Source organism: Pelophylax lessonae, assembly GCF_965119305.1.
Source record: "Pelophylax lessonae genome assembly, chromosome: 2".
In the NCBI taxonomy this organism is placed as follows: Eukaryota; Metazoa; Chordata; class Amphibia; order Anura; family Ranidae; genus Pelophylax; species Pelophylax lessonae.
The window spans coordinates 729,310,341-729,324,663 of NC_138769.1; the positions used below are offsets into that span (position 1 = coordinate 729,310,341).

General features: G+C 43.8%; 1 protein-coding gene across 1 annotated transcript in view; it reads right to left on the reverse strand.

Annotated features, from left to right (window-relative positions):
* The window catches only part of LOC309548319 (transient receptor potential cation channel subfamily M member 2-like), a gene marked incomplete at both ends in the record, with an annotated part of 196,068 nt that overhangs the window by 77,082 nt on the left and 104,663 nt on the right, over positions 1 to 14,323 (reverse strand). The window contains 2 exon segments of the mRNA XM_082248258.1: positions 2,842 to 2,960; positions 13,667 to 13,871. Coding sequence (XP_082104384.1) covers positions 2,842 to 2,960; positions 13,667 to 13,871 — 324 coding nt within the window.

Consider the following 14,323-nt stretch of genomic DNA (forward strand, 5'->3'; position numbering starts at 1 on the left):
CTTACAGGTGTCCGCTCAATAGGTGTAATAAATTCCAATTCAGTACCAGGGTATGTGGAAGAAAAGGGAAGGAGCCTCCAATAGTGTAGTATCGTTTTAAAAACACTTTATTAATAAAAGAAGGACATGTACTCACATAAAAGTATAACCTATCGTATGCCCGTCTGGCATAGGAACCGCAACCTCCTCACTTGCGGTGCACGCTAGTGGATGGCGTGCGCGTCAACCGCCGGATGTGCGTTCCAGGCCTCGGGTTCTGAAAACGGAAATGACGTGGTCACGCTCTCTACCGGTTTCGTCTCACTGACGTCATCTGGAGAAGCGCTGGCCACGTCGCCTCCGTTTCCTTAAATGTAATGTGGTTACCAGGCAACCCGTTCCGGAAGTATTGAGCTTAGGCATTGTAGCCAATCAAGTCATAGCTCGTCATTTGTTGCTAGGCAGAGTATGGATCACAGATGTGCTAATCTAATAGGAGAATATGTGGCCAATCGGGGAATTTAAAGGATAAATTTGTCAGAAGTTACCGGGCAGGAATGTTTTTAATTGGGAAGCAGGAAGTAAACATTAAAAAGGCTATGTGAATGGTTACATGTGTGTATAGTAGGCACATCGGTGTCTGCTATAGGGACAAATCTATATAGTAGCTAACGGAAATATATATAAAAAATATATATAAAGAGAAATAAATGTATATAGATACCAGAACTTGGGCTAAATATGGACTTAATCAACAACGCAGATAAGGTGCATGGAGGACAATATTTAATTATATATCGGAATTTATGAGGAGAAGTATATAGTATGTTGTTTAGCATGAGTGTACTAAAAAAGATATTTTGAGAGATATTCATATCCAAACGTTTTAAAGGGAATTTAAAACCAAAATGGATAATTTAAGACCTAGTATTGGCTTAAAACTTATTTCCGGTGAAGGTAAAAGATAATAATTAAATGGGATGATATAATAGAATACATAGAGGACACCAATTATGTGAAATATGCGGATCAAGTGCTAATTAATATTAATATATAAATATAGATTAAAAATAAGTATGTGACTGGGTCTATATATATATATGTGCAATAAAGAGAATTGATGTGCTAATTAATATGAATAAACCTTGAAAGATTAAGTTGAATTAAAAAATTAATACCGTGTATGGTGAGGTTGGAAAGGAGTGATAAGAGACGACACATATGTGGTAATAAAATCTACGGAAGTAGTGCTAGAATTGATTAAAATTCAACCGTTAGATGTAATTGTAAATAGAAAAGTGGTATTATATAACCGGTGGTCTGGTAAACACCCAACACTTATTTGATACATATGTTATTATCACTAGTCTATATCCTGTAGCAAAACGATTAATGTTTCATGATCAGCTATATAATTGATACATACATATGCATATATAGGGATCATCATAGATCTAACTCATGTTTGTCAATCTAGGACCTGGGGTGTCTTATTGTAATGGCCTAGGGGTATATAATAATCCTAATAAATATCACATATAGAATCAGAATCGGAATATGTGTAAAAAATCTATAGAAAATTAAAATGTAGAAATATGTATAAAAAATATAAAAAAATATAAAAAAATATATATAAAAAATATAAAAAAATATATATAAAATAGGGTTACCCATGTTTGTGTATGTACTATGGCCTCATATGTCCCCATTGTTTGGAGGATAGGTGGGTAGCTTAGACTTAGGATGTTTTAGTAATTGGAAATAAAGCAGTTAAGGTCTACATCAAGGTTCAGTCCCCCAGGCTGGAGTGATTCTAATTGGAATATCCACTTTGTTTCGTTCTTCGAGATCTTCCTGGTTTTGTTCTCTCCCCTCCAGTGGGCCTTGATGGTATCAATGCCGTAGAATACTAGGCCTTTTGGGTTTTTGTTATGTGTTTCAAGAAAATGTCTTGATAGGCCATGTTTAGGGAAGCCATTTTTGATATTTTTTATGTGTTCTCTAATGCGTACATATAATGGCCTTGTGGTTCTCCCCACATATTGTTTGTGACACGGGCACTCTATGACATAATAGCGCTGCTAATGTGTTCACTCTTCAGGAGGATTTGTTCCTAAAACCTGGGAAGTGTAACACATAAGGTATAGGAATCAAGGTAAATGTTTTACAAAGCGGCATCATTTTTAAATACCTAGGCCTCTTTGACCCTTAACCACTTGCCGACCAGCCGCCGTGTATATACTGCGGCAGGTCGGCTCTCCCAGGCGAACCGCCGTACCCGTACGGCGCTCGCTTCGGAGGACATAGGGGGCGAGCGTGCCCCGCCGGAGGCATGCTCCCGCCCCCGCTCGTTAGCGGGGAAGCTGGCGCCGATGGCTGCCCGACACCCGCGATCGTTTTTTTGTTTGACATTAAAGAAAAAAATATTAAACCATGGTTGAAAGTCGGAACTGGTTACTAAAATTTTTGAATCCCACCACTGTGTCATCTAGTCCTAAACAATTGTTTTCCTATTTCGATTTTTTTGATGCAACCTGTATGTTGCAGTATACTCTCCAGAGGAAGCAGTATATGAAAACATATTAAACATGTTGAGAGAATTACTTTTAGCAACATACTTGTGACAACTGTCTAAAGTATCATTGAAATCATGGAATATGCTGTGCAATTTGTTAGATGATTTTAAGATACTTTCTGATCTTATGGAAACCTCTAATAAAAATGCTGTAATGTTTTAAAGTTATGTATTGTTGTTGTTTTGCACCTTAACAAAATCCCAATAATTATTTTTGATTCTTCCTGCTTAAATAGAAGTTCACTTTTGTAGAGTTACACAGTCAGGACTATTGCTAGAGGCCTCACCTGCATATCAGCCCAACAGCGAATAACCCCAAAGCCAGCGAATCCACCTGGTTCCAAAACTCTGAAATGTATTGGACAGCGCTCTTCACAAAGCCACAATGCTCCGGGTCATAAAACAGCTGGGGAGGCAGAGGACAGAGCAGTAAAATAATTAGAACATGTTCTAAGATCTATACAGATTAGCAGACAGCCAAGCTGGTAGGAACATAACAGAGAGGATCGACAAGAAGATAACAAAAATGCAACAAACAACCATGGGGTTGATTTACTAAAGACAAAAAGCTTTTAATTTTGTAACGGGAATGTTTACTTCATAAGGGAATTTCGCTTAAGCTTCCACCATCCAATCATGTGCAAGCATAAAATGGGATTTTCAACTTACCTTAAAATCCATTTCTCTGATGTTCATTGACGGACACAGCTCCTGATCTTCATAACCATTGGGTTATACTGCCCCCTACAGGAGTAGGACACTAGGCAGAAAAAAAGTCTGGCTACGCCTATGGGCAGTTCCAGGAGATATACTCCCTCTCCCTGCTATAGGTGCTCAGTTTGTTACAAGCAGTGTCAGAAGAATTATAACTCCAGAGAGGGGTGGGTGCTGTGTCCGTCAATGAACATCAGAGAAATTAATTTTATGGTAAGGCAAAAATCCCATTTTCTCTTTCATACATTGATTGACACAGCTCCTGATCTTCATAACCATTAGGATGTCCCAAAGCATTGTTAAATATGAGGGATGGGAACAGCAAAAAAATTCCCAAGGCTAAACAGTAGCCAACCAGGCAACAGGAGCTTAACCAAAACAACTGGAGCTTATCTGAAAAAAAACAAATACACCTTCAAGAGGATCAGGTCCTCTAAACAGCAGCCTGCAAAACCTTGCAGCCAAAAGAAGTATCCACAGATGCCAACACATCCACTTTATAGAACTTTGTGAAAGTGTGCACCGACGACCAGGTAGCCGCCTTGCAAACCTGAGTCACTGACGCCTGATGACGGAAGGCCCAGGAGGCACCAAGCGCCCCCAGTAGAGTGCATCTTGACAGAGAAAGGAGGAACCTGACCCCTGATGGAATAGGCCTGAATAACAGTCTGTCTGATCCATCCTGAAATGGTCGCAGAGGAAGCGGACAACCCTTTCCAAGGCCCATCCGTGAGCACAAATATGGCACTTTTCCACTGCAAGTACCGGCTAGTACCGGCTCGGCTCTACTCGGCCCTGCTTGGCCCGGTTTGCTTTTCCACTGCTGGTACCGCATGGTATAGTGTCGGAACGGTTCGGTACGGTACTGTATAGGTTTGCTTTTCCACTAAAGTAGTACTAAAGTTAAGTGGGTGGGATAACAACGGGGTGGGTGGGATTCTCTGACCAATCAGTGGCTAGTAGTGACTGCTTGCAAAGGATTGTGGGATATGGTACCAGTTTGGTACCTGTTGGAACCACAATCGAGTAGGTACTGTTTTCTCAGAGCCGTACCGTACCGTACCGTTCGGTTCCATGCAGTGGAAAAGCAAACCTATACCGTACCGTACCGAACCGTTCCGACCCTATACCATGCGGTACCAGCAATGGAAAAGCACAAAAGCGTGCCGAACCAGTACGGTTCCATGCAGTGGAAAAGCGCCAATAGTGGCTCTGACTTCCTAAAAGACTCCGTAGCTGCCAGGTACACCCTAATTGCCCGGATCACATCCAGGGCATGCAAGACCATTTCCTTCGGATGTTTTGGCCTGGGACACAGGGAAGGCAACACAATGTCTTCATTCAAATTAAAATCAAAGACAACCTTTGGAAGGAACGACCTTATCTCTGTGAATCACCAAGTAAGGTGAATGATAGGATAATCCCACCAGTTCCGACACCCTGCGTGCAGAGGTGATAGCCTGGCAGCACCACCCGGTCGCCAGGCACAAAGCACCAAGCGATCCTCAGCAGAGAGGGAAAGGACCCCACCAGACTCACCACGCAGAAAAAACAGGCACCTGCAGCCACCAGGATAATCTGCACTCCATGAATGGCAATCAGGAGTTGAAAAGATCCAGGAGTCAGTACTAGGGGATCACCACCCACAGGGCTCCACTGTCATGGCTGTCGCTATTTTTAATGGCATACCACCGCAAAATGGCCCCTGGACTACACAAACATGTCTGCGTACATAAGGCACACTAAAACAAAATGGCGGCCCCGTGCGTGCGGAACCACAAATCTACCAGGGACTCAGGAGGGATCCTTAGGCCTCAAGGACAGGCCCAGGCAGGAGGACAGGGGGGCCTGGTAGGAGCTCCCATCAAGTACACCCCCCCTCAAACACAGCTGAGGTCTGCATGTGCTCGCTGGCCAGACTGGGGTGACCACTGGATCTAGATTATCCAGACTGTCACCCAGTCCGGCAGCTGACTGTAGATCTAACAGGAAGAAAACAGGAGAAACATTTATATCTGAACAGAAAAAGTTGCCAGGACCAGAGATCCCTGCAAGGAACTAAATTCTTTCTCCTGACTAGGCAGAAAAAAAAGCTGAGTTCCTATAGTAGGGAGTATATCCCTTGGGACTGCCCATAGGTGTAGCCAGACTTTTTTCTGCCTAGTGTCCTACTCCTGTAGGGGGCAGTATAACCCAATGGTTATGAAAATCAGGAGCTGTGTCCATCAATAAACGAAAGAGAAATACAGTTTTTTTTTTGTATGTGAATATTCTTTGGATAGTTAATTTTTACCACATTCACTAATGTAAGAGTGTTTCCCTTTAATGTAAAATGCCTGCCTCTCGGGGCATGGGTTCCTTTGTAGCCCTGCCCTTTTTCTATATAAGGGGGCTGTTGGTGGAGAAGTCTACAGTGCCTTGCGAAAGTATTCGGCCCCCTTGAACTTTTCGAACTTTCGCCACATTTCAGGCTTCAAACATAAAGATATAAAACTGTAATTTTTTGTGAAGAATCAACAACAAGTGAGACACAATCATGAAGTGGAACGAAATTTATTGGATATTTCAAACTTTTTTAACAAATAAAAAACTGTTGGGAATGAGAACTGGAACCTTCGAGCAAGTGTCTCCACTCTTTGAGAGCCAGGATAATTGCCAAGAGCTCTCTGTCTCCAATCTCGTAGTTGCATTGAATTTTATATTTGTCAATTCCCAGGAGAATCCAGGCTGTCTTAGATGCCAAAAGCAGACTAATACCATATTAGTTAACAATTTTGTTGTTTTACTATACTTGTTTCCATAATTTTGTCCAAGCCCTGTACCATGTAACAACACTACTGTTATATTATATTTGCTTTGTTTAATTTATCTGCAGATCAAAGGGGCAATCTTCAATTTGCTTATGATATCAGTCAAAGCAGCCTTATCAGTAATACACACACATACATTATATACTGTATATATATATATATATATATATAATGGTATCAGCCAATGATCAGACCAGTGGTGATGTGCAATTTCTACTTTACTTAACAATGTGGAACGTAGATTACACAGGAGATCATGTGAACAGGGGTTTGCAGTACAAAACAGCAATATGAGGAAAGGAGAAATATTCATAAAACGTGTGAAAACAATTATATTGCAGCTCTAGTAATGGCCACTAGAGGGCAGCAGAGTGTTCTGAGTTCAGTTTACAGATAGGAAAAGATCTGAATATTCTCACGTGTTCCCAGAGATTAATCGTTCATTCAGCAGACTGGGAGTTGAGGGTATTTCCTGCTGGCACAGACTTCACACAGGCACTGCTGATGCTGACTTTGGTCAGGAGGCCCTGGGGGCTGTAGATAGGACCAACCGACTGCTTGGACAACTTCTCCACATGGACTGTAACAGAGTCCTCTACAGTGACTGGGGTTTGGATAAATACTGTGTGCTTTTGTGCTCACTGCTGGAGGCCCACACACCAGACTTATCGAATGAGGACCCAGCACCTGGGGACAGCTCACTTGCCCAGTCACTGCTGTCCCATCAGGCAGGATCTCTCTGAGCACAGGAAGCTGGGCAGAGCTGGCATTTATACTCCCTGGGCGTGTCCTGGAACTCAGGGGATGCTGGGAGCCCAGAGGATTATGGGGAATTGAGTTAAAGGGACTTGCACCTGCATCTGGATAAAGGGGCACACCACTACATATATACATACATATACACACACACACACACACACACACACACACACATATATATACTGCATATTGTTCCTATTTAGCTGTTTATTGCCCCTTAGTAAGCCCTAATCAAGCCTAATTAAAGGGTTTGTAACCCTAAATTTTGCTTTACTGCCAGCCCCTCTCTTTCAAGCTCCCATCCTGCACTGTATAAGTGTTTGTAAGAAACAAAGGCTCTAAATACCCTTTTGAGAAGTGTCTTCAGGTCGGTCATGTGACTCCTGGCCGCTATGCTATTACTATCCAGGGCTACAGCAGGAGGAGCCAATCTCTCCCTCTGACGTCAGCCAGGAGTCATGTGACCGCTGAGCTGCAGCTCGGCTCCTCCTGCTGTAGCCCTGGATTGTATTATCAGAGCGGCCGGGAGTCATGTGACCGCTGAGCTGCAGCTTGGCTCCTCCTGCTGTAGCACTGGATTGTGTTATCAGAGTGGCTGGAGTCACGCGACCACCGAGCTGCAGCTCGGCTCCTCCTGCTATAGCACTGGATTGTGTAATTAAAGCTGCCGAAGTCACGTGACCGCTGAGTGGCAGCTCAGCTCCTCCTGCTGTTGCCCTGGATTGTGTTATTAGAGAGGCTGGAGTCACATGACCGGTCTGAAGCTGCTTCACAAAAAGGTATTTAGAGCCTTTGTTTCTTACAAACACTTATACAGTGCAAGATGGCAGCTTGAAAGAGAGGGGCTGGCAGTGACATTGTACATTTTTTATTAACAGCAGCAGGGGGTGGGGTGGAGACAGAGACACAGACTCCCTAGCTGACAGGCAGGGAGGGGGGAGAACAGAGAGGAGAACTGTGGATGATGGAGGCACCCAGGCTGACCTTGGTAGTCAGGGCTCAGCAGCCATGATTATCGTGGTCAGCACACAGGGGAGGGCAGAAATTGGCAGGATCAGCCCGGTTTGTTACAGTTTCCAGAGGGGCTGGCTAGACAGCACAAGCACTGTGCTGTTTAACCTGCTATAAAGAAATAGGATCTCTATTTTTTATTTTAGGATAACAAACACTTTATCTCTTTCATTCGCTTAGCTTTTTTTATTTTTTATTATTCATTATTATTTTTTTGACCACTATTAGTTAAACTGTTTAAATTTTCACACACATTGTTTAGTAATTTTTTTAAGGCATGCAACAGACCCAGCTAGGACAGGGCCATTTAGAGGGGACTGCAGGGCAGCCTCTTGCCCACTGACCATGGGTCCTGGCTTTTAAGCAAACGCTACTCTTTGGGAGATGTATGCCTGGGAGACCATTGGAGTGGTCTTGTTTCTGATTCAAGTTCATGTCTCCCCCAAAACACACAGACTCTGGGAATCTAGGCCTGGGATCCATGTTTAGGGCATAGATTCCCCATTACTAACAATGACTGCTTCAGACTGTGAGGCTCAGAACAGAAGTTAATATCATCAGCTTAAGCCACCGGTCAAGGGTCTCCTGCCATAATGTGTTCATTGTAAGTCTCTCCCATGGTGTGCCTCCTAAGTGTTTTTCACCCAATGTTAGTTTTGCCAAGTCACCTATTGTTTCTGTCTGATCATCTCTTGGAGAGGTGATTGATATTGTGACCACTGTACCTTGTTATCAAACCATTGTGGGATGTTTATGCTTATAATAAAGTATATTGTACTTTGGTATTAGGGTGAAGGGCTTGGTGACAAATAGTCTGAGTGGGCACTGAGTCATCTAGGTGGCTAGTTGTTTAAGTAGCCTAATGTTAACTATTTATGTTGGCTGTCCCTTAGTTTTGTTATAGATATTCCTGTATGCAGTTGCATTTGCATACAATAACGTGATCACCCTAACCTGATTGTGTGGTATATAAACTCTGTGTGAGTTTTCAATAAACAGTTCCAGTTCTCATATAAGCTATTGTCGGCTAGTTTTGTATGCTCAGCTATAAGATATGGTTTCTATGTCCTTTTGGCTAAGATCAAGTGTAGTATCTGTTCTTATCAGTTGGTATGGACCTTGATGGTTAGTATCGGCAGGGGCTGAAATGAACCAGGGCGCTCCAGGCGAAACTGGGGGACTGGGAAGTAGGCACTGTCAGAGAAAGCCGGATGGGTCCGCCGCCTTCTGATTTGAATGGATCCGCCCCTATCAGTTTGAAGGGAGCAAGAAAGCTGGGAAAAGATGGTTAGTATTGCTCCTGGATGTAATTGGTAAGGAATTTGGATGGCGGTGGGGGGGCCTTTCCTCCTGGGTCGAATCTGGCCTTGCAAAAGGCTTGTCCCCAGTTGAAGGCAGGCTCTCCCTAAGCTGACCACGTTCCAAGCCTCCTGGTAGGTAAGGGCTACACTGGGTCTGGCCGGTGGCCGAGACCGAAAAAGCGTGTGGTGTATGTGCCCCTGGGGTGGCAGCCCAGTGGTGCCTCAATTCTCACTGGTGAGGGGCAGCTCACCTGAGTTTTTTGGCACATTGGTCACTGTACCATCACACTTTTTCCGCGCCTGCCTCTGGGGACGGGCCTTTTGGCCAGCACCAGAGGAATTTTTTATTCCTGCCCGGGGGGCCTGTCAAGGTCTTGCACTTTGACACTACCCAGCACTTCTCCACTTCCCCTTTCCTCACTCTTTGTCTTTGTCGTGTGTCACGTTTTTCCCTTTTTGGTTGATCACTGCACGATTAGTATGGCATAGGTCCTCAGGCCTGCCCTGAACGTCTTGGGAGGGGGTGGATACGGCCTTCTGGCTGAGTTTGACCTCTCTCATGGGGTCTCCCTTCGGGGGAGCCCCACCAAGTACTTGGGGTGGGCTGTTTCCGCAGTCCCCCTGGAGAACGGGGTCTGTCTGGCTTCGGCTGGGCAGGCCATAGTGAGTACCTCAGTCCCTGTCAGGAGCCTTGCACCCCGGGGGATCAGGGTAAATGCCCTTCCTCTTCGGAGGAGGGCTATGGGTACGCCTTGTGCACTTTTTGTGTGTCTCACGTTTTGCGTGTGTGCACTTTTTTATGCACCGGGTGTAAGTCTTTTGAGTGTGTTTCACACACCACGGGCTTTAAAAAAAAAAAAAAATCTGGTTTCTATGTCCAGACTGGAGGAAGCTGTATACTGACGGAAGTTCCTAAGCGGGGTGCTGGATATCTTTATTTAGATTGTCAATAACATTTATATGCATTGTACCATAATCATCATTTTAGTGTCATTCTAAAAGGTACAATTACAGACTAAAATGCATTCTTTTCATATACTGTGACATTAATTGTTTTAAAACTTACACCGATTAAAGTAGAAACCTTTTTTTTTATTAGATTACATTACCAGGTTACCAGGATGGAAAGAGAAAAACAACTATTACTTAGCTCATAAACCTTTCTGTACTGAAAAACAGTAAGTCATGAAGAATGCTGGTGGTGTCCAACAGCACTCTTCATGACTTGCCATTTCTCAGTCTGTTGTGTCAACAGACCTTCCACAAACACAGCAGTGACCATGTTTAATGAGGTAAATACACTATATTACCAAAAGTATTGGGACACCTGCCTTTACACGCAAATAAACTTTAATGGCATCCCAGTCTTAGTCAGTAGGGTTCAATATTAAGTTGGCCCACCCCTTCTTCCAGAAGCACATTTGTGAGGTCAGGCACTGATGTTAGATGAGATGGCTTGAGTCGCAGTCTCCGCTCTAAGTCATCCCAAAAATGTTCTATCAGGTTGAGGCCAGGCCAGTAAAGTTCCTCCACCGTAAACTCACTCTTCCATGTCTTTATGGACCTTGTGGGGTTGTTTTTCAGGGGTTGGGCTTGGCCCTTAGTTCCACTGAAGGTAACTCTTAAGGCATCAGCATACCAAGACATTTTAGACAATTTCATGCTCCCAACTTTGTAGGAACAGTTTGGGGATGGCCCCTTCCTGTTCCAACATGACTGCACACCAGTGCACAAAGCGAGGTCCATAAAGACATGGATTAGCGAGTTTGGGGTGGAGAAACTTGACTGACCTGCAGTTAAGTTGCAGACTGGCCTAGTGGAAAGCCTTCACAGAAGAGTTGAAGCTGTTATAGCTGCAAAGGGTGGGACAACTCAATATTGATCCCTACGGACTAAGACTGTAATGCCATTAAAGTTCAGGTGTGTGTAAAGGCAGGTGTCCCAATACTTTTGGTAATATAGTGTATGTCCAGATTTCTCCCCCACTTAACATACTATGTCTACCACCAAATTCAACATTTTCCTCTTCTGACCATGTTAATACAGAGGAGGTTGCTAAGCATTTCACTGACACCCACCTAACCACCTGCCTCCTGAACCCTGCCCCCCAAGAATTGCTCTAGTCACCTTCTTTCTTTATTCTAGGCTCTCTAACCCAGAACTTCAGTCACTCCCTCTCTATTTCCTCTTTAAAACATGCCATGGTTAACCCAGATTTATAAAGCCCTTGCTGGACCCCTACGGAACACCTTCAGACCCAACTGCTTGTTCCAAACTACTAGAATGCCTAGTCTGTACTGCTATCTCACGGATAACAACCTTCTCAAATTGCTAACTGCTGCCACCAATGACTATTGCTCCTTAAAACTATTAGACCTTTCTGCTGCCTTTGATACAGTTAACCATTTGTTCCTCCTCAAAAAAAAACAATATGCTGCTCTATCCTGGTTGTTATGGTGCGGGTGGTAGAAGTATCCACCAGTTTTCACCAGGGCCTCTGATGGTGAGGATGGATTTCGCTGCGGGTGAATACCAAGTCGTGGTCCCCAGGATCGCCCCACAAGGGGGAGAACCGGTCAAGGTCCGAAGGCAGATGAACAGACAAGGAGGATCCAAGAGAATGGTAAAACGAGCCGGGTTCAGGACGGGCAGCAGACAAGCAAGGTCAGGGACGAGCCAAAGGTCAACAGGAATCAGGTGGAGATCAACAGGATGCATGTTCAGGAACACAGAGAATCTGAAGACAAGACAGCAAAGTGCAAGTGCACCAGCTGCCTTTAAATAGGCCTTCGGTGCGAACGTCCGGGTCAACGTGCGTGTGCGCACCCACGCATGCATAATGTGCGTGGGGTCACGCACATTGCAAACGCGCGTGCGCATTGGCAAATACGCGTTAGCCATTAAATAAACCAGAATATGGTTGGCGCATGCGCGAACGCCAATTGCGTTTCCTAACACTGGTTCTCTTGCCACCTATCTAAGTGCTCCTCCAGAATCTAAAACAAATCCATCTCCTCCTCTCATTATTCACTTTACTTAGGGTTTCTCCTTCAATCCTTTCTATCCATACCTTTCCCCTTCATCAGTTGATTACTTCCCATGGCTTGCAGCACAATTCCTATGCTGATAAAAGTACATATTCACTAGCACACCATGAATTTATTAGTTACGTCCAGATCCTTTTATTCTAAGACAGCATATGCCCCAGTGAAGGGGATTCCAACGCGATGTTGCTGCAGCACCCGTTTAGATTCCAGCTCATTCCAGGAACAGGTGTGGTGGAAATATTGTGAATTTCTGTGATTATAACACACAAATCTATCTCTCAATTCATCAGCTTACCCTTCAGTCTCCTTATGCATTACTTAATTACTAACTGACATATTGAAGATGTCACACCACTCCCCCAAACTCAATTTTTCCAAAACTGAGCTCACAATATCCCCCCTGCCCCCCCACGATCAATAGAACAATCATCAGTTTTACCTTATGCCAGGGTGCCAAGGGTAATCTTGGACTATGACCTCACCTTCAAACCCTACATCCAATCACTGTCCAAATCTTTGCCCCCATCACCTCTGTGGTATTTCAAAATGTGCCACCAAAATACCCTTTTTCTCCCTTATCTCTTGCTTCGACTAATGGAACTTCCATCGCGTTGGCCTACTTTTAAACAGACTATCCCATTTCAGCCCATCATGTATACTGCTGCCAGATTCATCCACCTTACCACCCCTGTCTTCCAATCTCTCTACTAGCTTCTAATACCCTGTTTCTACCTTATCTCTTGCTTCAACTAATGGAACTTCCATTGCGTTGGCCTACTTTTAAACAGACTATCCCACTTCAGCCCATCATGTATACTGTCGCCAGATTCATCCACCTTACCACCCCTGTCTGCCAATCCCTCTACAAGCTTCCACTAGCCCAACAAATAATATAATAAGATTCAAAATGCTAACAATAACCTAAAAAGCCATCCACAACTCAGCCCCAAGCTACATTACCCAACTGTCCTCTGCACTCCTTCCATGATTTCATGCTCTTTAATAGGGATGAACAGCGGGTTTGAACCAAAGTAGGTTTCGGTCTGAACTTTGTTTGGCATTCAGAGGATTAAATGTTCGTCCACCCTCCCACCAAACCAAACTTCAGCAGGAAGTGGTATTCGACAAACCTCCTGCAAACCAAACCTAGGTGCATTCATCTCATCCCTACTCTTTAGCCTTCCCATCCCCTTCACTTACGCTTGCCGCCATGATTTCTTCAGAGCCTCTTGCGTGCTCTGGAACTCCTTTCCCCAATATCTGTAGCTCTCTGTCCAACTTTAGACAATACCTGAAAACTGAGATTGTAACTTAGATTGTAAGCTTACTAGAGTAGGGCCCTCCTAAACCTCCTGTCTTGAATATTATTGTAACGCTAATGTCTCATTTTATTCTATAAAGCACAGAGAAAACTGATGGAGCTATAAAAAAAAAAAACAAAAAAAAACAATATAATAAGGCTAACAATACCTGACGTAGCTCCTCAGTAAAAATGGAGAAGACCCAAATGTATAAGAGATATTCCCTCCAGGATGGATAGGTTTGGAAATCAATCATCAGAACATATGCAAAAAGCCACAAAAATCCAATATATGACACAACGTTATAATAGAACTTCACAATTGGAGCAGTGAAGAAAGCTTGAAGCTTCCAGAGACAGCTGTATGGTTTAAGTCTGTAGGAGAACATAAAAGAGAGTCAATCAGCAGAGTTCAGTCATTACTAATATACAGAAACAACTTCAGTACTGATGGGAAGAAAGAAAGAAACCCCTAAGGGTAACAGGACTTTGAAGGCAGCCACTGTTAATCTCACTGTTAATCAAGAAATATTTGATACTCAGATATAAAAAACATACAAAATGTATTTAGACAGCATACTAGAAAAATTCATAAAAAAAAAACATAACATGGATAAATGTTCACAAAAGTGCTATACAGCATGCTCCTAAAGCAAGAGAACCCGTGAATTGCCTGACATGTGCCAGGGTCTGGTGTCTGTGAGTCACAAGGACACACGACCTCCTGTGTTCGGGCCAATGGGGTTCTAATGTGTGGATACCAATGGATCACTACGTGTTTCGCTGTGCAGCTTCCTCAGGAGATCCTATTGGTGCTAGGAGACATG